The 27962-nt window shown below is 39.7% G+C and overlaps 4 protein-coding genes across 6 annotated transcripts in view; 2 read left to right on the top strand and 2 right to left on the bottom strand.

The window, feature by feature from the left end:
• The first annotated feature begins 1387 nt into the window (after positions 1 to 1387).
• LOC106083010 (myb protein) lies at positions 1388 to 9183 on the top strand. Its single transcript, XM_013245818.2, has 2 exons — positions 1388 to 2561; positions 8444 to 9183. The coding sequence occupies exons 1-2, from the start codon at positions 1388 to 1390 to the stop codon at positions 9121 to 9123; spliced, it is 1854 nt and encodes a 617-aa protein (XP_013101272.2). The 3' UTR covers positions 9124 to 9183.
• A 322-nt stretch (positions 9184 to 9505) lies between these two features.
• Positions 9506 to 11956, bottom strand: LOC106083009 (glycosylphosphatidylinositol anchor attachment 1 protein). Its single transcript, XM_013245817.2, has 5 exons — positions 11691 to 11956; positions 11278 to 11628; positions 11012 to 11215; positions 9864 to 10951; positions 9506 to 9799 (listed from the first exon to the last, which is right to left on the bottom strand). The coding sequence occupies exons 1-5, from the start codon at positions 11866 to 11868 to the stop codon at positions 9665 to 9667; spliced, it is 1956 nt and encodes a 651-aa protein (XP_013101271.2). The 5' UTR covers positions 11869 to 11956; the 3' UTR covers positions 9506 to 9664.
• A 1875-nt stretch (positions 11957 to 13831) lies between these two features.
• LOC106082997 (histone acetyltransferase KAT8) lies at positions 13832 to 15586 on the top strand. Its single transcript, XM_013245785.2, has one exon. It carries the CDS (start codon positions 13929 to 13931, stop codon positions 15420 to 15422), a length of 1494 nt encoding a protein of 497 aa, XP_013101239.2. The 5' UTR covers positions 13832 to 13928; the 3' UTR covers positions 15423 to 15586.
• Positions 15587 to 20481: 4895 nt separating this feature from the next.
• The window catches only part of LOC106082995 (uncharacterized), an 80601-nt gene continuing 73120 nt past the window's right edge, over positions 20482 to 27962 (bottom strand). For all 3 annotated transcript variants that reach the window (XM_013245784.2, XM_013245783.2, XM_013245782.2), the window contains 3 exons: positions 24440 to 24724; positions 24156 to 24372; positions 20482 to 24095 (listed from right to left, as the gene is read on the bottom strand). In XM_013245784.2, the coding sequence (XP_013101238.2) occupies positions 21265 to 24095; positions 24156 to 24372; positions 24440 to 24724 (3333 nt within the window). In that variant the 3' untranslated portion in view covers positions 20482 to 21264. The remainder of the gene's footprint in view (positions 24096 to 24155; positions 24373 to 24439; positions 24725 to 27962) is intronic.

Genomic DNA, 27962 nt, shown 5'->3' with positions numbered 1-27962 from the left:
TCAAGTATCTTGCTTAAAAAATGGATAAGAATAAAATTGATATTTAAAAGTGAAAATAAATCACAAAAATACCGTATTAAAAAAAATTGTGTTGAAATTTGAAAAATTAAATGAAATGAGTCGTTCTCCCAAAACATATCCGTGCTGACCCGCGCTTTAATAATTCAATGTACTACAATTTACAATATGTTCTACGGCAAATCGGTGCGCTGGAATTCAGTTTATTTGCGATCGCTGAGTAATTAGTATCAAATTACTTCCAAGATGTCCACTTGAAAATAAAGGCGTCACCGGTAAGGTGCAGTAACGCCGTCAGCAAGATTGTGTTCGCCTTTGTCGTCTAAATACATATCGACTTTTAACGACTGTGTGTTTTTTTCTTTGCAAGTTTCTCGGAAAAAGTTAATATTTTTTATCAAATCTTATAAAAAGCGACAAAGAGATTATTTTCTACTAATGGTTTAAGAAGTTTTATTGAATTTTGATCGTTTTGTTAATGAAAATTGATTTCAAAAATTGCCTTGATTACAACAAATTCGAGCGTGCTGCTTTGGCCAGCTGCTGCCGTGTGGCCGTATAGGCTATTCAAACACACACAAGCGTACACAGACACAGTGTCCCACCACTACACCCTTATGAGACAATCGTCGACGCGCTTGGTGAAGAAGAAAATACACAGCATATATAATATAAACATAAAAACAAATAGAGTGGGAAAAAGCACAAACAACATACGTAATTGGAATTCTATCCGCACTCGCTTAAGCTTAGATATCCCAACTGAACACAATGTTTGACGAAACTTCGTAATGAGCAACAGAAAGCTGCTATGCGATTTGTTCTTGTGCCGATTCTGAGATAGCTAGACGTCATATAAAAGTTGGTGCTTTGAATCGTTCGTCGGGATATCTTCTTTGTTTGTGATAGAAGCCGAACTGATGAAGCCTAAACCTCTGTTCTAAGGGGGTTTGCTATGATTAATGGCCGAGAATGGAAACTTGAACAACAATACCAATTTTAGACACATCAATAACATACCGCTACGAGGCGAATATAGCAGCAACAACCAATTTGAAACAACCTCCATAGCACCAACTACGACAGCTTTGGATCAAGGTGATGCTACTCATTTTCGTTTGCGAGAAGGAGCTACCGCGACAACAGGATATATAACTTGTCTAAGCTGTGGTGAGGTTTTCCAGAGCACATCTTTGCTACAACAAGTCTTTGAACACTACACCGAGCGGGTGCACATACGAAATTATTCCAACTGCCTTTACTGTCAAGGAAAGGTCTATAGGTACTATCACAACGAAGACCAAAGAATAAAATACTATCACAATTGTTTGCGCTGGAAACGGGGTGAAGACCATTAATATCCGCTGACATGGAATACGAATACATTCAAGTGCGAAGTGGCAGCATTGATACTGATGCCGATGTGGTGTCTATTGCCGATCAACGCGACAGCATAAGTGCAGAGTCGGCTGAATCCGAATACTCGGACAATGGGGGTGGATTTGAGGATGATGCCAGTAGCATTAGTTCCCGCAACGCTAATGGGAATGCTGTTGCAGGTGGATTTGGTAAAAGGTGGTCCAAATCGGAGGACAATTTGCTGAAACATCTTGTTGAACAGCATGGCGACCGGTGGGATCTTATTGCTCCACATTTTAAAGATCGCACCGAGCCGCAGGTGCAACAACGTTGGGCCAAAGTTTTGAATCCTGAGCTAATCAAGGGTCCCTGGACTAAGGAAGAGGATGAGAAAGTCGTGGAACTGGTCAGACGCTTTGGTCCTAAAAAATGGACACTTATTGCCCGTTATTTAAATGGGCGCATTGGCAAACAGTGCCGCGAGCGGTGGCATAACCATTTGAATCCCAACATTAAAAAAACTGCATGGACTGATGAGGAGGATAGAATTATCTATCAAGCACACATGCAGTGGGGTAATCAATGGGCCAAAATAGCTAAACTACTTCCGGGGCGTACTGATAATGCCATCAAAAATCACTGGAACTCAACAATGCGACGAAAGTATTATGACAATGAACGCAAATCCAATCGTCAATGCACCGATTTAAAGAGTTCACGTTCCCATCTGCGGACCCTTATAAAATCGGGTGCAACAATGGCAATAACTCCTAGTTTAGCATTGTCAGCACAGATACTGCAAAGAGCCCAACAACAGCAAGAATCAAATGCAGGCATTCAAAAAGATAATGCTGTACAAGCACAAGCCGCTCTATCCAGCCAGCCAATTCGACCAACTCCGAATATACTAAAAAGAGGTAAAAATCAGCAGGTACAACGACATTCTCAAAGTAATGCTGATGTACATGGAGATAATCCTGATATTAAGTTGCCCGATTCTCCTATAATGACGCCAATCAAACCTTTGCCATTTTCACCGAGTCAATTTCTTAATTCTCCTTGTCTGACCACATTCGAAGATATGAATTTGCGTGCCAGTACACCAGTCCATAAAGGCAACAATCGCATGGGTACAGATATCAAAAAGGAATTGGAAAGTTCGTCCATAGAAACGCCACACAAGAGTAAGAATTTATTGTTTTCTATAGTTGTGAAATATTTGTGTTTTGTTTTTTGGATTTAGTATGTCTCGAGGCTGTTTGATGGAAATACAAATGTAATAGTATTAATATTTTAATTAATCTTTGTTGTTGCAAGAAATACTCTGTTGATAAACCCTCTTCGTAGTCATCTTCTATATATGATCTTGAAAAAAGAAATGTTTTTCATAACTATAAGCATATTTGGCAAACTATACCGATCCTAAAATTACCGCAAGAACGTAAAATCCCTTCTTTAGGTGCACATCTGAGTTTGTTGTGTTGTTGTTGTAGAAGTGTGTTGTACACCGAGGCAGCAGCCCTTGCCGATGAAGGACGTCTTCGGGTCAATCCGGTACATGCAACCGGCTGCCTTGGGATTGACATCTGGGTTTTTAAAATATGGAAGTAAAATTAAAGGAAATAATGCGTAAAACACCAATCAGAAAATCAGAATGGTTGACACAATGCCTACTCCGAACGTCTTGACTAGTGCACCACAAAATATGTTACATCACATTTTAATCTTCTCTGATTTTGCCGTTTCCATAAAGAAAGGTAAACTTAATATAAAGGGACTCAAAAGTCGACCGAATTGCATTTCATTATATCGCTGATAAGGCACAGGGGCATTAATTGGACCAATGTCGAACACATTCTTCATAAACATGGTATTTTTAGATGCCAGTTAACATGTATGACTGAAAAATTTCATTGCGTTCCTTATATGAAAGTTTTGACTCATTCGACTTATCCGCAAACCGCGGCATTGAAACTCTCGTACAGATATAACTGCATGTGTACGAGACTCATACTACAAGTATGTTGTAACCCATTCAAGGTATGCGTTATTCTCAGATCTTTGGCTTAGAAGGAAGCATTTTAACACAAACAAAAATCAAGTTGTATTACATACGCCTAGTACAATGTATTTACGATAGTACATAACTTGCCATTGCCCAATTTTAATTCATTAGTAAGTAAAGTAAAAAAGTGTTCGGGATGTGTAAGGAAATGATAACCTAGGCATACCATATTCATCAAAACACTGTGACATATTACAGCTATGTATGGTTGTTACTTTTGTAGCAGATTGTTGTATCTTCATCCAGACTAATCTGGTTGTGAGTCCAATAGTGTTGACAGATAAACTGGGACGTTTTTCGTATGCTCGCTGTTAACAAGCGGGAGACACATGTTGTCATCAATCCCTGCCTTATAGAAATTGGGGAGGCTACATCTGCAGTATCTTTATCTAACCCGAACTACTATGGTTTGTCCAGGAAGTTGGAAACAAAATTCACTTGGTATATGTTTACTAGTTGATATGGTCCAAAGACTATTCCCCGTATAAAACAATCACCCGATTTGACTTTATTAAACACAGTTGCTTTCAATTTTCACTTTGTCTGAGGAGACAACCCGTCGTAGTTTATAGAGCAGTATGTATTGCACCGCGTGTTGTTGTAGCCACATATTTGCATGTGGAGGTAGCGATCCTTGGTCAAACTTCTATGGCGGGCGCGTTATTTCCGGTCCGGTATTTCCGTAGGACCGATCGCCACCGAAACAAGATTACCACTGCTTTTTTAAAGGTGCCAATAATTCCCATTTTCATATCGAGCTTCGCAGGCATTCCGCAAAGAGTACAACCGGTAGCCATGGGATTGCAACCTGTAGAAGCGTAATCCCATGGCTGCCACGATCGTTCATATATAATACTATTCCTATGCTGTCCGTTTCAAGTTCAAGCTCAATTATAACCGCAGTTCAAAGGGGTGCAGCAGGGCGACATCTCGTTAGGAAGAAATCTTTAGATGGCATATTTGTTGTTGTTATAGAATTTTGTTGTGTTCTTTCTTTCGTATGCTTGATTTTGTTGAATGTCTAGATCCAGGAACTCTGCGACTAAAATGGTGTGCGTCCAGAGGGATCTGAGTCTGAGTCGAGTAGGCAGTGTGTTGTACACTGAGGCGGCAACTCTTGCCGTTGAAGGACTCCATCGAGTCAATCCTGTACGTTCAACCGGCTGCCATTGGATTGTGAAACCATTGGGTCTGGCTGGGCAGTTAAACAGGTGACGTGAGCCACAACTACTCTGGTTTGCCGCGGGAGGTCAATTTCTGCAGGTGCAACGTGAAGCGGTCGTTTTCAAAGAACTTCATTTACCCGGTAGCTGTTTACCGCATCTGCTACCGTGTCTGCATAAATATTGTCTAGACCCGCTTGATCTAGAGGTTGTCTCTTGTAGCGCTGAACCCCACGCTTTAGATCATGTAGATCTACCTTTAGACTTCTCTACTATAACAGCCCATAAGGTGTTGCGCAGACAGTTTAGTTATGTTTTCGCACTGTTAGGATATCGGAGAGCGGCCATCTGAGAGATGTGAGTATTATTCCACTGCGTGTCACAGAGCTGACGAGGCCACACTGGCGCTGCATAACTTACCACAGACCGGCCATTTGCTTTGTACGTGATCAACAAGGTTTCTTTGTCAGCGCCCCAAGTGCTGCCGGCAAGTGACTTGAGGACCATGATACTTCTGACTTTATCGCAAATTGCTGTGGCATGTGGCATCACAATCAGCTCGGTATTCACCTCACGCGTATTCGTTGTGAACAATGTGGCTGAAGATAGGTGACTTACATCTTCAGATCTCTTCATTGTGCACAGTGCCACGAGGACCGTCCTATCACGTGGCCTGGGCTGATTGAAGCCACGGAAAATGTGTGCGGGGATGTTGTGCTATGCAGTCTTCGAAATCAATGCTGATGCTCGGCGAATGGAAATTCTCCTACGGGAGGAGTAATGTCTCAAGCGTCTTGGCTATTGGTGAGATAAGGGAATTCGGTCTGTACAACTCCCCATAGTAAAGGGTGATTTTTTTGAGGTTAGGATTTTCATGCATTAGTATTTGACAGATCACGTGGGATTTCAGACATGGTGTCAAAGAGAAAGATGCTCAGTATGCTTTGACATTTCATCATGAATAGACTTACTAACGAGCAACGCTTGCAAATCATTGAATTTTATTACCAAAATCAGTGTTCGGTTCGAAATGTGTTCATTCACCGTAACGTTGCGTCCAACAGCATCTTTGAAAAAATACGGTCCAATGATTCCACCAGCGTACAAACCACACCAAACAGTGCATTTTTCGGGATGCATGGGTAGTTCTTAAACGGCTTCTGGTTGCTCTTCACTCCAAATGCGGCAATTTTGCTTATTTACGTAGCCATTCAACCAGAAATGAGCCTCATCGCTGAACAAAATTTGTCAAAATTTGAACACATTTCGAACCGAACACTGATTTTGGTAATAAAATTCAATGATTTGCAAGCGTTGCTCGTTAGTAAGTCTATTCATGATGAAATGTCAAAGCATACTGAGCATCTTTCTCTTTGACACCATGTCTGAAATCCCACGTGATCTGTCAAATACTAATGCATGAAAATCCTAACCTCAAAAAAATCACCCTTTACTTCACACTTCACGCCAGCATTAACAGTGGATAACCACCGCTGAATATTTTTGCTGATGTACTGGCCAAAATATGAACCCAGGTGTTCAGTGTCATAGGCGCACGTGCTCATCTTTGCGCCACAGTGGCCTCCTAGAAAATGAAGGATAACAACGGGAGGCTTCGACTTCTTTTCTCAAAATTTTACACACTATTGGCGACCACCTTGGTGCCGATGTTAGCCTATGACTGTTAACGCCTGGGTTCGGATCCTAGTGAGAACATAAAAAAAAAATGTCAGCGGTGGTTATACCTCCCCTATTGTTGGCGACATTTGTTCTGCCATATAACATTTCTCGACATTTCTAAATGGAATGTTTGTGCGATATTTTATAAAATTTAATCAAAAAGAAATTTTAATTCATCTAAGTTTCACTTTCACGTGGTGATAATTTGGAACAACTGGTCACGTGTAGGAAGTGTCAAAATTTCATAAATGTTCATAAATCATAAGTTTTCTTAAATGAAACCAAAGAAGTTTTTCCCCAAATAGAACTAATTTCAGCTTTCGTTTACGAGATTAAAACAACTTTTTTGTAAAGCAAAGGCGAAAGGCAATCCAAAGCACACACGATTGATATGAAAGATTGATGCTCGTTAACTGAAAGTTCATGTACAAATTTGCAAAAATTTTAATTTGACTAGCGACCACATAAGTAATTCGAGGTCCCACATTATATGTCTCGCTGGATAACACGTTGGTCCATATCGATGGATATAGAACAGTGATTGGCACACTATCGCATTTGAAAATACTATATTGTGATTGTATGAGGAGCAGTAAAACCCGAACGATCAAATAAGTGAAGTAACTATATAAAATAACAACAGTGCTTCAAACGAGCGGAGCCACACGTAGTGCCTTTACTTTTCCCCTTTTTGGGGAGAAGTTTTTACATGGGATAGTAATAATATCGTCAGCATTGGGAGGTGATAACCACCGTTGAAAAATTTTTTGTTTTGATGTTCTCGCCATTTTTCGAACCCAGACGTTCAGCGTCATATGCGGACATGCTAAACTATCCTTTACGGTGGCCTCCGACGCGTCCCTCCTGCCACTGCAATGCCACTGCAATTTGTGAAAAGTACAGGAATAGAAACAAATTCCTCATGTCGCTGGCAGCACTTGGAGCGCTCACAAAGAAATTTTGTTGTCTACATACAAAGCAACTGACCGATCAGTTATAAAGTATGCACCGCTCGCCAACTGAGCGATACGCAGTAAAATAACAAAATGCTGCCCTGCGTGCTGCAACGGCCTGTCTCCTCAATTCTTATGTGGAACCGCTCCACCAGAAGACAAAATCCAAAACGTGTTGTGATCCAACACAACTACACGCTGTCTAAGCAGCACCTACTGGGCTGCTATCGTAGAGACCATCCTAATCACCATCTTATCGTTAGGAATCCACCGGTCAGATATATCAGGAAAGATTTTCATGATCTAAAGCGTGAGGATCAGAGCTACAAGAGAGTGCATCTAGATTAGGAATCACACGACACACGTCACCTGTTTGCTTGTCAGCCAATCCTACTCAACTTAGAACTAAGCAGAAACCCCCGGCACGGGATAGCTGTGAGCAGCACATAGCCTGTAACATTAAAGTGCGATCTATGTGGTGTTCATTGCTGTCACGAGAAGCTTAGCTGCGAGCGTCCACAGGTTGCGGATAGTGGAATGCTCCATACGGAGTAGATGCAACGGCAGTCGCGGACAATCAGTGGTATCGAGCGGAGAGTCTCAGTGAGAGGCCGGGCGGCATCAGCTCTTGCTCAAATACTGAGTGACTATGATGCTCGATATGACAAGGCGGATTATTGGCGCCTTTGAATAACCAATGGCCACCATGTTCTCGCTGCGATCGTTACTTTGAACCGGATCAAGCTTGCTCACCTACAAGAGCTGGACGAGGGTTATCACCTTCACATGAAAATCTGGCTACAACAACAACAACTTAACAGAAACAACAAATGAATGCATGCGACACAACACACTGCTACAACTTACCTGATTTGGCTAATATTTTGCAAGATGAGTTTTGTTATGACTTTCAACATCCATGCTAAGAATAGTTTGAACCTGTTTTTTCCCAATTTCACTTCTTATCCAGTTTTACTAGAAACTTCAAACTTGAATAATGGTTTCTGTTACCACATCCATGGTATTAAGAATTTAATCTGTTTAATGCAGAATAAGCTTTCAATAGTTTACGGGTTGTTTCTGAAGCCACCTAAAGGGTATCTAAGATGCTAACTTCTCTTCTCCATTAATTTGCATCGTATTATTCGTATAAATCGCTTTTACTAATGCCCTTTTTTTTTTTTGTTTGTTTTGCTTTTCCACAGGCTTTATGGGGCCTCGTACTCCTACGCCCTTCAAAAATGCACTGGCTGCTTTGGGTAAAAAACGTCGTGGCGAACGCTACATTCCGCCAAGTCCCTCTAGTCTGGTTGAGGATTTGGCTGAGATCATACACGACGAGCAATTGAATGACACCAATCAGTCGAACAAAGCCACAACTGGAATTAAAAAGGAGAACATTCCGTTGTCTGCAGCGCCTGGCAGCAGCGGTGGTGCTGCCAAGTCACAACTACCACCCCCTACAAAGAAAGCACGCAAATCTTTAATCACCAGTTGGGGTGAAAATGTAATGCCAACTAATTACCATCACAACGATGTTAAAATTGATAAAAAGCCACTGCCATATGAAACGGAAACGCCCAGTAAATTTCTCATATCTAGTGACTCAATAGCGTTCTCGCCTTCGAGCATTATGAAGGATACACTCTGCAGTGAGTCAGACTTATTGTTGGAGGATCCACGTGATGCCGAGGCTAAGAAGGAGAATAAGCCACAGCCGGACATTGTGGCCCGCCACCGCAGCCATCAATACCTGGATCCTAAGTGGGAGAAATTGGTTTGCGGCCAGACGAAAGATCAACAGTATATGGTGCAACAGGCGCATGCATGCCTCAAGAATCTCGCGCTAATGCCGCGTTCACTGAATTTCGAAAAACAAAAGTAGCCAAAGTGGGGCACTATCAATTAACCAAACAAAACCGTTACAAATTGAATGATTTTTTTAGCGTATAAATTGTAATATTTTATCCTTATCAATAATTTTGGTATGTATTTGTAGTTTTTAGGCCCAAAGAGGTAATTGCATACAATCACCAATCAATTTTGCATTATGGTAATATTTTATTCGTATTAGACCTAGGCAAGTTATTCCATATTTCTTTTAGGCACCCACCCCCTGCCCCATCATCAAGTTTATATTTTGTATGTTCTTATTACTCCTTGTTATCGCTCCTACCTACCCAAAAACCTAATGTTAAGCAAAACAAACCTTTTATCCCGGAAGAATTTGGAAGTCTTCACGAATATATAAATGAAACAAAATCCTATGTTGTACATTAATTTTTTTACTCTTTAAAAATGTATTATAAAACTAAAATATATGCTACAAATATATTATTAAAAAAAAAAAAAAAAAAAAAAAACAATACTTTACTATATCTGGTTAATTTCTATGGGTGATTGGTGGCTAGAGCAAAAATATTTATCTATTGGTCTTTCTTGGCAGCATCTAGATTAAATTTTGTTCTTTTCATGCCTTTGGTGATGACCACGGTCCAAAGGCAGCACCACAAGGGAAGTAGACCTGCCGTCACTATGGTGCACAGCCAGTTGTTGTAGATCTGCAAAAAGGGAATCATAAAATGATAAAATCTTTTGAAATTTCTACAAACTAATGATGCATACCAAATTATCTGTCAATGAAAAGGTTATAGATTCCATAACAGCTGTCAGGGCTCGGAATGCAATTTCTTTGATGGTTAATTCGGGGAACTGGAATATGGTGAGAGTGCATACTAAACCATAAATAAAGACAAGCGGGTTTAGCAGAATGCAGTAAAGTGTCAGAAGGGTTTTTCGAAATCCCAAATTCATGCTTGGTTTGGCTCCCAGGGCCAAGGGCACGGTGACAATTGCTATTAAAAATGCCAGCGAAAAATTTAAAAGGCCCACAACAACCAGTGTTGTGCCCAGCCCTACCAAAGATCCCAAGTATAGCCAATTCAGCGCCTTTGCTGGTGGCCTAAAAACAACTGGCAGGGCAAAGGCTATCAAATTCCATAGCAGCATAGAAACGAAAATGCTCTGTGCCGTACTAAAACCATACTGGGCTAGGAAGTTCACTATAAATTCCAGAGCTAACATATGCTGGCATAAATATCCAACTAGACATGCATACAGAATGTAAAGTACAGCTGGCGCAATTTTCAAATCCTCAGTATCAGTTTCCTTCTTCTCTGGCTGTTCCGAATCATCCTCTTTGAGATCACCACTAGCTATTAGCCAGAGCAGAAATGATTTTATAAATAGAGGCACCACCAAAAGGGCCAAACATGGCATGTAATCACCAATGGATACGAATCTGTCGTTTTGTACCAATATGTAGAAAAAGTAGCTTTGATGAAATCTTTCCAACAGATTATTAAGACTACGCGATATGCCTTCGATAGTCTTCAACAAAGGGAGTCCACCATTATAGCGATTATTGCCAGAAGTTTGACGTTTAAATGCCTCCAATGTTAAAGCTTCAATGCGATGGCGGTGAAAAAATCCATGATTTCCATTGGGAACACCAGTAGATTGACTGAATATCATGGCTAGCAGATTTTTAATATTGCTCTCTAGAGAAAAGTTATGCTGGCGGCGTTTTTTCTGAGGTGTTTGCTTGTAGCCAGATATAATTCCTTCTCTCGATGTAATTCTTTGAACCAAATTAAACATGTCCAAATTGGGCAGCTGGCCGTTAAGACCTTCGATTTTGACATCCACGTAGTCTGAAAATACAAAAAATAATTCAATATTAGCGCAAACATTATTTCAACACTTGTGCTAACCTATATCCAAGTCTTGCACTTCTATGTTTAAAGCGGCCTGAAGAGAACCGGCTCGAGCAGGCAGGTAACCATAGTCTAGATAAGCTTGCTGGCTACTGGTCTTATCCATTTCTGTATTGAAGTAAGCTTCAATAAAGGCATGCATTCCCAATTGTTCTTGTTCAGTGACCAAAAAAATTATATCCTTGGCCCAATAGTTTTTCTCTAAAAAAGTGGTTGCAGTTATTTATGGTGAGGAAAATCTTTGCTTATTAAAAGGTTCATACTTCTTGCAAAATCAGCGAAAGCTAGCAATACCGGAACACTGGCAATTATATCGGTATGCGGCGATGCCTGGGATCTGTACGGTGCTGAAAAAACCAAGCCTTCTGTCGAACTAGTGCGAGGCGCTCTTAGGATACCATATACGTTTTTCCCTTGGAACTCTTTTCCACCGGCAAATGGATATCGCAAAGTATAGTTATGAACATACGTCTCCAGGCCTATTTGTCTCATTTTAGCCAAAATCCAGGCATGGGGTGTTGTCGCTCGATGATTATCCCTTTCTCTGCCCAATTCTTCTATTAGTTGTTGGGCCCAACGGCTGGAATCCTGTTTGATTTCTGGGTAAACCAGACCTTCAAATAACAATTGGCCAGTTTTATTATTAGGAACCTTCTATAATATTCAAAAACCTTACCAGGCGAAAGAGCATTCTCCGAGAGATATGTCCCATGGTTAAAATCTTTGTGGCCCAAGCAACCAAACCACACTATACTGGCGATGTATAGCAACCAGCAGACCTTGGAATGATGTTTATTTAAAATTTTTGCAAATTTATTACGAGGCGTTAGTGAAGGATCTGACAAAAGGCCCATTTTCTCGCCTTCTATTTTGGAATACAATCAAAAGTGCCTATTAAGTTCAATTCTACTTCTTTGGTTGCAATGAAAATCAGATGTTAATAAATAGCCGGTAGTATTGCCATATTCTTTTAATATGTGTACAGTTTAATGGGTAGGTTACACGTAAAGGTAGGCGATTGTCTAATATCTTGTTTACACTTGGAACCAATCTGGATTTGCGGGGAGATTTCGGAAATTTCGTGTTTTGCAACGAGGTTTCTATACATTTTCAGTGTGAGCAAATCTACTTATATGAGGAGATTTGCAGCAAATTGTACGAATTAAATTGTTAGTATAAATTGTGCAAGATTATATTGTGTTCCCACTCACACATGTACATATATGTCTAATTTTATTTCTTTTGTGGCAATCACGGCGAAATAATTAAAGGTGGTCTCATTTGTACAACAACCAAATATCATATGGTGCAATCCGCCATTTTGCCATCAAGCTAATCGACGTTTTGCCAACTCACACAAAGAATTTTGTGTGCGTGTGTGTACACGTGAGCATAGATGAGCAGAGAATATGCGAGAAAGAAGATGACATCAAATAGAATGCAAACAAAAAACTGACATCTTAATACCGTCAAACCTGGCCGGCTGTTAACAGTTGTTCGCGTGAGACCACCTTTTTAAATCCGCAATGAATTATTAGCTGTCCATAAAAAGCCGGTCGTATTACCATATTTTTTTAATAGGGGTAGTTTAAACCAAGATATATTCATTTACAGGTAGTGTCAGTTGCCCAACAACAAAATTTTTAGTGCACTATCTGTCAAAATCAGTCATTAGCGCAACTCTTATTTTGATTACGTAACTAGTTTTCGGTGTTTGTGTGAGTTATGGTTCTTAACTTTAATACACAAACACATCAAAATTCGTTGACAGATAGTGCACTTCGCGAGAAAAAATTTTACTCCGCTGTATACGGTACACTACCTGGTAACCATATCATGCGTTAAACCACGTTTACATTTTAAGCGGATTTTCTCGCTTAGGGTTGGTATTCTATTCTGCTTTCGGAAAAGACGCGGAAATTTGTAATTGTTCCGCAAGCGGAATTTGGCAGCAGTTAATGTTTTTGATTCCATACCAAAACATGTTTTTTATCTGCACTTTTTGTTTTCTTTGTTTTTGTTTTTCGCAAATAAATAAGGAAAAACGAACCATTGAGACCAATAAAACACACACAAATGGTGCCAGCAATGGTTTAAGTGTTGCCACTTTGTTTTTTTGCCATTTTCCTCACTATAAACAGAGTTCTACTTTTCAGCCTATTTTTAACCAACGTTTTTTTTTATGTGGATTTTGGCAGCATTCCGCTTGAAAAGCTGAATACAACACTCAGCTTTAGTTTGCCTATTCAGTTAAAAAAATTATTAAACATATTTGAAATATCCAATTAAAAACGTGATTGAATTTGTGAAATTTTCAATTAATTTTTTGATTGATCCAATTGAAAACATGATTGAAATTTCCAAAATATCCAATTTTTTTATTGGATCAATTAAAATTTTAATTTCTAATTTAATTTAATTTATATCAACATTTCAGTAACTAGCCTTATAGAAGCCCTTTATAGTTATTATATAGCCCTATATAGTTATAGTTAATTGTATCAATTAAAAATTTATTTGAAAATAGTTTTTCTTTTCTTTAATTTTCCATAATTTTCTCTTCTTCTTAAAACTTTATTTAGAACAGAACGTGTTTTCAATATCTGTCAAGTACTGATTACACATTATTGTGCAAATCAAAGAAAAAATCAAAGATTTTAATTTTTCAGCCATGACTGATGGTTATGTGTTCATATGACCTATTTTTACCAATAATACTTCAATAACCTCGCATCTTGATGTGCCATGTAAACTGGCCATAAGGTTTTTGTATGGTAACCATTCGATATGCATGTCTAATGTGTTTTGCCAAAGTAAGAAGAAGTCTCAATAAAAGCATTCATTCATTGTTTGTAAATTGTGGTGAAATTGTTAAATAAGAAAAAATCAGCAAATCATTAAATATTCCCAAATCATGGCTATTGAAAGTGCGGATTCCAAGTCCCAGAATGCAGTGGCACAACAGGCTAACGAGGAAGATAAAATGGACACACAGGAAGCAGTCAACATAGAAATGCATGAGGAAAGAAGCATACCGGAAAATTTGCCCAACAACAACAATGAAACAGCACAAGGTTCTGCTGAAACAAACATTCAGAATTGTGAGGAAATTCAAATAAACACCGGAGACTTTTGTATGATCAAAAGAGCTGATGGCAATAGGTATCCTGCACAAATTATACAGTCACGCGAAACAGAGCCCGGTTCAAATGCAAAGGTTGAATATTATGTGCACTACGTTGGCCTAAACAGGCGTCTCGACGAATGGGTCTCCAGAGATCGCATTACAGATGCCACTGAAGCAGATGGCAATACCACAGGCAATGGAGTCGATGTCGACTCCGTGGGTGGTGCAAAAACCATCAAACAATTGAGTAAGGAACAAATAGCCTCGTTAGAAAATCCCTCGGCAGCTGAAAATGGCGATAGAAAGTTGACGAGAAACCAGAAGAGACGTCACGATGAAATAAATCATGTGCAAAAGACATACGCCGAGATGGATCCGACTACGGCGGCTCTAGAAAAAGAGCATGAAGCCATAACCAAAGTGAAATACATTGATAAACTACGAATAGGACGGTTCGAAATAGACACCTGGTATTTTAGCCCATATCCAGATGATTATGGCAAGGTTGGTACATTGTATGTTTGCGAGTACTGCTTGAAATACATGAAATACCAGAAGACTTACCGTTATCATGCCTCCGAATGTACGCAGCGGCAGCCGCCTGGCAATGAAATTTATAGAAAGGGCACAATATCTATATTTGAAATCGATGGAAAAGATCACAAATTGTATTGCCAACTGTTATGCCTTATGGCAAAATTATTTTTAGACCATAAAACATTGTACTACGATGTGGAACCATTCTACTTTTATGTGCTCTGTGAGATCGACAAAAAAGGTGCACACATAGTGGGCTACTTTTCCAAGGAGAAAGAATCACCGGAAAACAACAATGTAGCCTGTATTCTTATCCTGCCACCATACCAGCGGAAAGGCTATGGCAAATTATTGATTGCATTTAGTTACGAGTTATCGAGGCGCGAATGTGTTGTCGGCAGCCCCGAGAAACCTTTGTCTGATCTCGGTCGTTTGAGCTACCGCAGTTATTGGGCCTACACATTGCTAGAGCTAATGAAAGATTGTCGGACAACAACACAAAGTATTAAAGAACTCAGCGAACTCAGTGGCATTACACATGATGACATTATCTACACACTGCAGTCCATGAAAATGGTCAAGTATTGGAAGGGGCAGCATGTGATCTGTGTAACACCAAAAACCATAACTGAGCATCTGCAATTACCACAATTTAAGAAACCGAAACTTACTGTCGATCCTTCCTATTTGCGCTGGGTGCCACCAAAGAGATACCCTAGCGGGAAGTTCAGCAAGAAAATGTAAATTTATTTTTCTTTAGCATTTTTACAAAATTTGTCTCAAAATCTAGTTTGTAATTGCTATGTTATATTTAATTTAGTTAAGTAAGCACGACCGCACATTCTCTAAATTCTGTAGAAAATAAGTTTAATCCTTTTCCTATTAAATAAAGGGGATTATTTATGTAATGCACCTATTGTATGATTTTAATCCTTCCAAGGTTACCTTCTACTCTATTTTTTTTAGATTTTGAAAAAATTTTGAAAAGTGTCACATCAAATTTGATGGCTATTTGACAACAAATACGGTCGGCACCGGACAGACCGGCGCACATAGATAAATTAAATCAGGAGCCATGAGTTTAGCTTTTTGTCCCCTGTAGGGTGGGTAAATTTGTGGAGGTGGTCAAAATAATTCCAAATGTAAATGTAAAATAATTCTACCGTAAAAAAATGCAAATTTGGCCATAAATATTCCATTAAGGAATAGGGGCAGAATTTTTAACATGTCACTGAGTGCTGTCCGATTCAAGTTTAAGCTCAATGATTGGGGGCCTCCTTAATATAGAGCGATACCTCTTTGGGGAGAAGATTTTACATGGAAAAGTGCCTCGTAAATGTAGCAAGCATTAGCAGGGGTTTTTTTCTGATGAGTCGAGCTCAGGCGTTCAGCGTCATAGGCGGACATGCTAACCTCTGCGCCACGGTGGCCTCCCATACACCATTAAAAGGCTAAATTATGTTTGTATCAGGTCTGCGGAGTGGGACAATTTTTACTCGACTACAAGCACTTAATTTTTTTAAATATTTTAAAAAATTTTTCTAAAAAAGACATTTAAGAAAAAAAAAATAAAAATAGTTATTTCTTAAGCCAATATGCTTTTATAACAAAAAATTTACTTCTTTAAATTGTATGACCACTTAGCAACTGCTTTCAAAAGAAGTAGTCTTATTGTCGCTAATTTATTTTTTTAACATAAAAACCATCATATGCAACAAGACTCTAAAAAGTGTGCCAGAAAACTCACTCCTAAGAATTTTGACAAAACTTTTTGTTTGATTTTTCGAGGTATAAAATATTGCCGACAAGCCAATTTTCCCCCAAAACATAACCTTATATAACGAGAATTTTCTTTAACTAGTTTCTTTCGTCCATTTTAAGCTGATCCAAATTTCATTAGATTACTTTTTTCCTAACTCTAGCTAGAAATTTTCTAAGACTGTTCTCTTCCTGGTTATTTTTCTACTCATTCGTTGTTAAAGGGTAACGTCAGTCTATCCATATTCGTCCATATGTTCAACAGATAGCCGATAGCATTCGAACGAACGAGGCTATCCGCATATAATATATAATTGTTCACAGATACTTATTATTGATGTAGGTCGTTGGTATTGCAAATGGGTCATTTGGTCCAGGTTGATTTCAGTTAATAGTACTAAAACATTTTAGAACACTTAAAATTGTTTCGTACTGTTCGAAAACTGAGCTTATTCAAGAAACGGTTGCAAGTTTTTAATATTTTTATATCCTAAACCACTACTATCGTACAAGGAAGAGAGATAGACCCCTTAACAAGCATACCGACCGACTCAGAATTACTTTCTGAGTTGATTTAGCTGTGTCCGTTCTTCTGTTTGTCTTTCTGTCCATGTTAATGTGTGTACAAATTTATTAAAGGGATCTTTTTGGCCTAGAGACGAGGCCTATTGAAATTGGAAACAAAATCGGTTCGGATCGAGTTGGTTTGGTTTGGATATAGCTCCGATTTGGACAAATACTGCAATTATATAGTCATAGTGACAAATCAACCAATCCTCGCGAAATTAGGCATGAAGGTTTCTCTTATCACTTTTCTGATCACTTGTGAATTTCATAGAATACGGTTCAGATTTAAATGTAGCTCCCATGTTTATGTGTCGCCCGATTTTCACTTTTAGAGCCTTTGAAAGCGCATTTATCAACCGATCTTCTCAACTATTTCCTCTATGACTTCTAAAATAGGTACGCATTTTGGTCGAAATTTTAAAAGAGACAAGATTTCAATAAAAATTTTCCAAAAACAAAATTTCAATGCATTTTATTTTAAACAAAATTTTAAAGACATTTTTTTGAAGCTTAAAATTTTAATGTATGTAATTATTTTTAATGTAATTATTTTCCAAACATAAATTTTAATAATATGTATTTGTTTCAGCCGCAAAATTTCAATGAACTTTTTGTTAAATAAAATTTTAATGCAATTTTTTCAATGAAATCCGTTTTAAAAACAAATTTGTAATAAAATATTTTCTAAAGACAAAGTTTCAATGACATTTTTTAAGATAATATTTAAAAAAAATTTTTGATTTTTTTCTTAATTTTTTCTAAAGACACAATTTCAAGGCAATTTTCTCTAAAGACAAAATTTCAGTACAATTTCCTCTGAAGACAAAATTTAAATGAGATTTATTTTAAGGCAAAATTTTAATGTCATTTTTCGGACAAAATCGTCTGGATAACAAGTTTTTGCTTTGTGTGTTATTGATATTAAATGTTTTTTTGAAGAGATGTTGACTGTGGGTTTTTAATTTTTTCTTATGTCGACAAAATTTCCTCTAAGAGAAATTTCCCTGAAATTACACTGAGGCGGCAGCTCTTGCCGATGAAAGACTCCATCGGGCCAATCCGGTACGTGCAACCGGCTGCCATGTTGTATTTTTATACCCTTCACCATAGGAGTGCGGCATACTAATTTTGTCATTCTGTTTGTAACACCTCGAAATATGCGACTGAGACCCCATAAATATATTCTAGTCTTGTTATTTCCTTTTTAGTCGATCTAGCCATGTCCGTCCGTCGAAAGCACGCTAACTTTCGAAGGAATAAAGCTAGCCGCATGAAATTTTTCACAAATACTTTTTATTAATGGGATTGTAAATGGGCGAAATCGGTCCATGTTTTGATATAGTTGCCATATAAACCAATCTTGGGTCTTGACTTCTTGAGCCTCTCGAGGGCGCAATTCTCGTCCGATTTGACTTAAATTTTGCACGTAGTTTTTTTGGTATCACTTCCAACAACTGCGCTAAGTATGGTTCAAATCGTTCCATGTTTTGATATAGCTGCCATATAAACCGATTTTGGGTCATGACTTCTTGAGTCTATAGAGGGCGCAATTCTCGTCCGATTTGAAATTTTGCACGTAGTGTTTTGGTATTACTTCCAATATATATAACTGTCATATAAATTGATCATGGATCTTGACTTCATGAGCTAATAGAGCGCGCAATTCTCATCCGATTTGGCTGAAATATTGCATGAGGTGTTTTGTTATGACTTCCAATAACAGTGCTAAGTATGGCGCAAATCGGTACATAACCTGATATTGCTGCCATATAAACCGATTTTGGGTCTTGACTTCTTGAGCCTCTAGAGGGCGCAATTCTCATCCGATTTAGAAGAAATTTTGTACAACGGCTTCTCTCATGACCTTCAATATACGTGTCTAATATGGTTAATTAATGAAACCTGTCATAATAGCTGTGTTCGGGAACTTCGGTACAAATTTGCACAAATTTTTACTGCAAGTCATTTGCGTATTTTTTTGTCAACAGAAGAGAGCGCGAGAGAGCAAATTTTGACAGTTAGAAAAGAGAGAACCGGCAAATTTCTACAGGAATTTTTTTTGCCAGCAGAAATTTTCAACTTTAAACAGTTGTTTTCTAAAGGTCAGCTGTTTTATGAAAAGCAGCCGTTTCATTTTGAATGAAGATTCAAAGCAGCAGCCAGTGTTCAGGTAGAGAAAACTAGCCAAATGAAGATGTAATTTTATCTCAAATCGGGTGCTCTACATTAGAAGGTAAGAGTGAAACTTGTGAAATTATTTGGAAAATCTTGCAAAATTAAAACATTGTATCCTTCCAGACACCAAGAAAAGAGTAATTTTCGGTTTCTAAGTGTTTTGATGGAATCATTCTAATGGAAGAGTTATGATGAAACCAACGCAGTTCCTTTGAATTTGTTAAGGAGGGAAGATGCTACTAGGGGATTGAGGTAGTTAAAAGTTACGCATAGTGGGATTGGAAAAAATTAGTGCAAATTAGTCTGCCAATTGTGAACGCATACAGATATCTTCAATGATAACACAGTGTCGTAGCCGCCATGTGACCAAATAGAAAGTTCCCTTAGCCTCACATCAGTGGTGGCACCAATTTGTCTAGCCACAATATCCAGAAGCGGTAGGTGGTTTGTCCAAGGTTCTTTTGTCAGCACACCAAGTGCTGCCGACAAGGGCTTGAGAACGATGTTTCTACTTTTGTATACGGTGATGGCATGTAAAGCAGTAGTAGTGCCATGTAGCCTTCGAAATACATGCTGATTCTCGGCGAATGGAAATTGTCCAACGGGAGAATCGGGAGGAGTAGTCCCTCATGGCTACTAATGAAAGAAGACAGATCGGTCTGTACGACTTCTTGTGGTTCGAGTACTTTCCTGGTTTCAGTAGTGCGATCACACTGCCCATCTTCCAAATATCGAGTACTATAATAGTGTTTAGACAGGCTGAGGACAGTTGTAAGGTACTGGACTCCAGACAGATCCAGAGTCTTCAGCATCAGTATAGAGCTCCCGTCTGGGACCAGCGCCTTGCGCGACTTGGCGTCACGGATGACATTCGTAGCTTCGTGCACTGTAAGTTGTAATGGTTGTCCAGCGGCACGGAGATCACGGATATTACGAATGGCTCCCCTTCTAGCCTTGTCGCACTCGGGTCGATGAATTGACGTTTATCTAAGGAAAATACCTCACGTGTATCGCCAGCATTTTTTATTTAAAAATAATTGTTTTCCTAAGCAAGCAATAAAAAAAACTATCCAAAACAAAAATCAGCTGTTTTTCTGCAAATTTCCACTGGAAGTCGTTCGCGTACTTTAGCTTGCAAATTTTTTGAAGAGATTAAAATAACTCTTACTCTCTTGCAAATTTTTACTGGAAAAGAACGAGAACAGACCTAATAACACAGGGGTTTTGTGTTGTTGTCGTTGTAATGAACATACCCTTAAAAATATACCGCCAATTGTCAATTAAAACAAACATCGCTTTGAAATTTATTTTGACAGTTATTAAGTTTTGGCACTTTATTGCATTCGATAACCACTACGAATGTTGGTAATGTTATTAATTTATAATTGTAAATACAAGTAATGTTAATTAACAAATAAAAGGGTGTGTGCGTGTATACATATATATAGATTAGTATGTAGTCACGAATTACTTGTTTTTGTTTTTGTAGTTATTTGTTGTTAATTAATTAATTAAATTATTTATTGTTGCAATTTTGCAGTTTCAAACTACCTACAGAGAAGTAATACAATATTAATAATAGTTTTGTTTTGTTTTTGTTTTTTCTTTTTAATTCACTATAAACAACATTAATAGTTAAGTATTTTCAAATGTATTGTATGTGGTATGTAAGCATATTATATTAATTTAATAATTGTATGTTAAGTACACTTTTGTATTTAATTTAACATTAAAGGAAAATCATGGAAGTGTGCGTGTCAGCAGGATGCGGATGCGGATGCGGATGCAGATGCGAATGTGTATGTGGGCGGATGGATGTGGTTGCGACACATGTTTAGGTGCAATTAAAAATAACTAAAAATGTGTGCTCGTGCATTAGTAAGTAATCATAGGTGTATACTACAGATAACGTTAAGTTCAGATTCCGATGTTGATGATTCGTATGGCTTTGGATTTTTATTTGCTAACATGTCAAATGAAACTAAAGCCGATGGATGAATGGATGCATGGCTGGCTGGCTGGTTGGCTGGCTGGATGGATGGATGGATGCATGGTATGGAAGTTTCGACTAATCTAGTTCCTTTCATCATTTGCGGTAGTCCATGTTGCGCACTTTGATAATGGTCGAACCAGCAGCAGGTGTTCTCTTTGTTCGCAGGTACTCCTCGTGCCTAATGATGCTAGCCGTGTCCTTGTTGATCTCCACCGAACCTCCGCGGGAGTCCAGCGAGGATTTAGCCTGCAGGTGATAGTGGCCGGGTGAACGATATTTGTAGTCATCGTCTATGTGCGATCCTGCTCGATAAGGTGGCGTAGCCTTGCGCTCCTCATAGTATTTTCGGTTGTTCGTGTAGCCTTGTCGTTCGCCATAATGGTCCGATTCATCTTCGTTAGTGCCAAGTTTCGACAAGTCCCTTTGACTTCGACTTATCAGATTGACAATGGATGGACTCTTGAGGGGAGTCTGCTGCAACGAATTCTCTTTGGAGCTCGAGTAGAGATGGGGATTTGACTTGAATGCATGGCTAGACTGAAGATTGCTGCTGTTGTTGTTTATGTTGTAGTTGTAATGATTGCTATTGAGTTTTTCCATATAAATGGGACTAGGGTCATTGCTGCCATTCATGGCATGCACACTGAAGCTTTTGCTACGATTCAGCGACTTGGCATAGGTTCGGGCAGGCTTTAGGGGTCCTGTGTTTTGGGTAATGGGCTGATAGGCAATACGTTGCTCCAACTGCTGCTGCTGCTGGTGCTGTTGCTGCTGACGAACCTTACTCTGTACTTTGCCTGTGGCATTGGAACGGCTTATGTTCATGGTTTGTGTCTCATACTGGTGAACTGCCGGAGGCTGCTCATTGAGTTTTCTCGGTAACGTCTGGGTTGTGCGATAGCCTTGATTCAAATTGGGTGTTGACCCACTAATACGGTGATTTCCTTTTTGATAGCGACCAAGAGTATGAGCCGATGTCACATTGTCACGATTGTTGTAGTGGGTCGTTATTGTTGGAGTACCCCCATTGCGTTGCAATTTGGCACTGTCCTGAATATTTTCCTTCCCATACAGGGTGCTTGAGTAGGGATCCTCACCCAAATAGTAACGTTGTTTGGGACTAATCACGCGATAGCCATCACGATTATTGGCCCCCACCGGGTGGGAGGCTGCGGAATGGAGTAGGGCACGTCTATCGACACTAGCGTTACTGTACACACTTTCGCCCGTTTTGCTAGCCTGGTATTGTATTCTTTGATGGGTGGAGAGTTCCTCCTCCGATTCGTCATGGGATGTGGTGGTGGCGTTGTTGTTGTTTATGTGGTTACCACCAATGTGTCCATCAATTACATTGTATTGCTGGTAGGTAGCAAGATTTCTTTGATTAGTGGCTGCAGTTGTTGCGGCCGGCGGAGCGGGAGAATGATCCCTTGACTTGGATTTTGATTTCATGCGCATTTTACGTTCCACGCTGGCTGATCGGAGTTTCCCCACCAGTTTGCGCAAAGAATTGCCTATGGCCTGTCCAACCTTGCTGGAGCGGTTGGAGGCCACAGTCGACGTGGATATTGTGGATGGCGTTGTCTGTGTTGTTTGTGTCAACATGCTCGGCCTAAGGGTTTGATTGTGGTGGCCTGGGTGGGGATGATGCTGCATACCGGCCGATGGAGGAGGCGAGGGAGTGTTGCGAGCAAAACGGGTCCTTTGATTTTGTTTCCGCATTAAAGTGCTAGACTCTCGCACTATACCGTGCTCGCCCATATTGGAGTTCGAGTACAGTTGATGGGGGTAAGACTTGGCCCGAACATTGTGATAATCTTCACGGGGCGAGGAAGATCGGCTACGAGGTGGTGGCGAATAGTCTGGAGGTGGTACAGCTATCTCTATGGTGGTCTTAAGCTCGCTGGAACCTCCCACCACCTCGTTGTGGCGCAATTTCTTTTCTCCATTGCGGCGCCGCTGGGGCACGGCTGGTCTTTCAAGGGTTGACACTTCGCGCTGTGGAGGAGTTTTGTCCGATCTTAAGGAGTTAAAGCGATTATTCTCCACAAACGATCGTTCGTAACTTTTGGCACGTTCTTCGACATAGGAATTTTTGTGCGGAGGCAGTGGCGAATCGGGCTCATCCATTACCTCCGCCCGTGTATAGCTACGTTTATCTTTCTCCTTGAGGTTTAAACCATAATGGAGGTCTGTACGAGAGCCGCTTATGTAGCGATCATCATCATAGACAGGTGGGCCATTTTTCTCTCCGTCAATATCTAGATGATCACGGGAATTCTGCCTAGACCTAGCCAAGAACTGGGAGGAGAGACTTTGTCTCTTCTGTTGCAAAATATCTTCACGGCTGACATAGCTATCGTTGGGGTTGGATTTGACATATGGCGGTTTATCGGGATTCAAATTATCCTTTGAGGCGTACACGGCACTGGTTTTCCTCAGCTGATTGCGTTCAATCGAGGCATGGAGATCGTCACGAAATGCCTTTGAGGCAAAGTGATTGGCAGGTGTAGTGGCGGTGGCTGTGGGTTGTGAGTCTTTGCGATTATTCCAATTAGAGATGCCTTGATAATACTTAGCGCCATTGCTGGCCATGCTACTGACACCTCCGCCGCCAGCATTACCATTCATTCCGTCAACACTGCGTTTGACATAGGGCTTTTTGTCCGCAGACTCAAATGGAGGGTTGGTCGTTGGGGTCTGCTGATTCTGGTTGGATTTGATGGTAACGTTGAAGTAGGTTTTCTTGGTGGGCTCAATGATGTCCGCCTCTTCTTCGCGAGAATCATTGGAGGCCGTTGACTCACTGCCGAAATGTGATTCCAGCCATTTAATAGTCTCCCCCTTGCGGGTCTCTTCTTCTCTGTCAAAGTCCAAAGGTCTTTTGGTGAGGGCATCTTTGCGGTCCATCAAAATGCCGCCGGCTAGTGGAAAAGAGAGAGACATTGAATTGTCATATGTGGTTAGGGAATTGCGGTACTCACCTTTGGGGTGTTGCATTAAAGACTTGTTGTAGGGCTTACGCATTTTTCGTATACGATCTGATAAACTATCCCAATCGTCAGGACGTTCCAACATATCATCGTTTTCCATTTGCATGGTTTCGGCGGCGTATTTCATTTCAGTGCCTACTACTTTACCATCTTTGACCAGATCGACATGTTGCTCATCACGTTGCTTGAAAAATCTCTGGTTGGCTTCCTGCAAGAAATGATCAACAACATATAGGCCACTAATTGACCATCTAAAGGTTATGCCAAAGACTCACAATAGTTTTGATGCGTTCTTGACTCCCAAGTGATTTGTCGTCGCCGGACAATTCGTCGTCCACAATTATCTCATGTTCTGTGGTTTTCTTCTGTTCCGTTATGATCTTGCCATCCTCTTGGGCTAGCGAACGCTTGACTACGTCCTCTGAATCGATGGTTTTGAAAGACTTTGTTTTGTCCGCTATTAGCCGGGGTCCAGTCGGAACCAATTGCTTTTGGTATTCGGCTGACAGAAGTACCTCCTCGACGTTCTCCACACCACTGGTAACGGCTTTTACAAAGGCCTGCAAAATTTGAAAATGTATGAATTCATAACGGTAGGCATTCTCTTTCTCTTCTTCTTCTTCTTCTTCTACTTCAGCTCCTACTACTCTTGCCGTTGCTTCTGTTGTGCAAAATTTAATCTAACAGCAATTGAAAGGTGTTGATTCGGACAAAACCGAAAGCAAAAACAACAACCATGTGCACACGATCATTACATAAAATGAAACAAAATCAAGTTGGAGTTTGAATTTTAACAATTCACCACCACCTGCCTGTCGGTGAACACCACCACCTTCTCCTTGGCCATTGTCAACATTCCCGCCATCCCTCGTTGTCTTCGACGTTAAAGTTGTCGTCGCCGTCCACGTCGCCGGCGTCACTAACCAATCACTTTGGAAGCAAGGGCGTTATCTAGAGCACAGCAACAACAGAAACCACAATGCGTTACATTTTTGCAAAATTCAAAAATCCATCCATACATCATCGTACTCTTCACATACATACAAACAGACATACATATGTACATACAAACGTACTAGTATTGCCTTTTCGCATATTAAAGTACTTCAAGACAATACAACAGCCACCGTTGTTTGAAGGTATTTCTTTACGATTATTTGAATATTTTTAGAGAGTTTTTTTTCGGCAAAGGTTCCATCGATGAGGTAAAGTGTACTCGAAAATCTACTTCAAATTTTCGTTAAGGCTATGACCGTTATGACAAGGTAACAGCAACATTTTATGAATTCAAAAATAAGGGCACTCGTTGTTATTGTTAACAGAATGTGCAGGTCCAATACTTGGCTAATGCTGCGAACTTTGGTTTCCCATTATAAACCAACAATAATTATTAAAAAAGGGGCCTTCAGACACAGCGTTAAGCTAAACAGGGGGTTGCATGAGAAATAATTGCTATATGAGAGTTTGTTCTAAGGGACCCAACCAAACTGAACGAAAAATATGCCAATAAAGTCTTATTTTCCCATCACTGGTCCTATGATCAAAATTTGCATTGGAATATTGAAATACACTTGGCAAAATCTATTGTTGCAGTGCCATAATACAAAATCGCAAAGGTTCAAAACTTTCTTTCGGGACCACTAATATAATAGTAACTTTCTCCTCAACGAAACATCATGCACTGGAATTTTGGTGTGGAAGGTACTTTTTATACCCTCCACCTTTGGATGGAGGTATACTCATCGACATATTGATCTGGGACCCAAGAAAGTATAAATGTATATATATACATACATATATATTCTTGATCATCTTGAGGTTCTAAGTCGATTAAGCCATGTCCGTCCGGCTGTTTGTCGAAAGCACGCTAACTTTCGAAGAAGTAAAGCTAGGTGCTTGAAATTTTTCAGAAATACTTCTCATTAGTGCAGGTCGGTTGGGAATGTAAATGAGGAAAATCGGTTCACGGTTTGGTATAGCTGTCATATAAACCGTTCTCGGATCTTGACTTATCTATAAGGCGCAATTATTCTCCGATCTGTCGAATGCACTTCTTGAGCACCTAGCAGTTGTTATTTGATTTGGCTGAAATTTTGCGCAACGACTTCTCCTTCTTCAAAATACGCTCCAAAAATGGTCTGAATTGGTTTATAGTCTGCTATAGGTCCCATATAAACCTGACTCCCGATTATACATCTCGAGCCTCTATAGCGCTACACTGAAAATTTACACAATGACTTCTACTAAAGGGTGATTTTTTTGAGGTTAGGATTTTCATGCATTAGTATTTGACAGATCACGTGGGATTTCAGACATGGTGTCAAAGAGAAAGATGCTCAGTATGCTTTGACGTTTCATCATGAATAGACTTACTAACGAGCAACGCTTGCAAATCATTGAATTTTATTACCAAAATCAGTGTTCGGTTCGAAATGTGTTCATTCACCGTAACGTTGCGTCCAACAGCATCTTTGAAAAAATACGGTCCAATGATTCCACCAGCGTACAAACCACACCAAACAGTGCATTTTTCGGGATGCATGGGCAGTTCTTGAACGGCTTCTGGTTGCTCTTCACTCCAAATGCGGCAATTTTGCTTATTTACGTAGCCATTCAACCAGAAATGACCCTCATCACTGAACAAAATTTGTCAAAATTTGAACACATTTCGAACCGAACACTGATTTTGGTAATAAAATTCAATGATTTGCAAGCGTTGCTCGTTAGTAAGTCTATTCATGATGAAATGTCAAAGCATACTGAGCATCTTTCTCTTTGACACCATGTCTGAAATCCCACGTGATCTGTCAAATACTAATGCATGAAAATCCTAACCTCAAAAAAATCACCCTTTACATTGATGTATGAAAAGTTTGCCCCTGCTCAGTTCCTGGGTAAATTTTTACTCTACTCCCAAATGCCTTTCTTTTGGGCCCCATATTACTGCATTGGTAAATATTTCTGGTTTAGGGGGTATTTCGGGGGTGGTCACTTGGCCATTAAAGTAAATATAGGATTTGTGCTTTACTTTCAGAAACAATTCGTATGAGTCCCATAATGGCATGATCGATAAATAAGTTGTGCTTGAAGGTGGGGTGGACCCCAGGGTCTTTGTCCCGAAAATGAATATAAATTTCCGGAAATCAATAAATTTCCACCCCAAATAGTTTTTTTTATAATAGGGAGGTATTTAGGGTGGTCTATATATTCATTTGACGGGTTTTGGGCTGTCCCCGCCGCACCCGCCCCCAAAAATAGAAACCATGTTTTTTTTGGTGATTGATAGAGTGCAAAAAATTTCAAACTAATCGCATTACCAATCTCCGAGATCTGGTATTTGTGAAATTAGGGTAATGAGAACTGCATTTTAGGGGAGAAATTTCGACTCAAATATTGATATCAAATTCATGTCCACTCTCAAATCCCTTTACTTTGAACCCCATTTTGTCTCGGTGGATAAGTATGAACCGTTTGGAGGGTGTTTTGGGGGTGGGGAGGCCACCGGCACCTGAAAATAGATATCAAATTCGTTCTTTACACCCAAATACCGTTGATTTGAGCTCCATATTGCTATAGTCGGAAATGAAGCTCAGTTTAAGGGGTGATTTAGGGCGTACCCCCAAATTTGGATATCAAATTCGTTTCATATTGCCATAATGGGTCAATTAATCTATTCGACATATTTTTAGGAGGAAAAGAGCCACCATGATTTGAACGCAAGTTTTAATGTCATATTTTTAATCTACTCCCAAAATATGTTTGATTTGAACCCTATATAGCCATGGTCGGCTGATATGC

Source organism: Stomoxys calcitrans, chromosome 4 (assembly GCF_963082655.1).
Source record: "Stomoxys calcitrans chromosome 4, idStoCalc2.1, whole genome shotgun sequence".
NCBI lineage: Eukaryota > Metazoa > Arthropoda > Insecta > Diptera > Muscidae > Stomoxys > Stomoxys calcitrans.
Note: the sequence above shows the minus strand (reverse complement) of the source record. Positions and strands in the feature narration are given on the sequence as shown.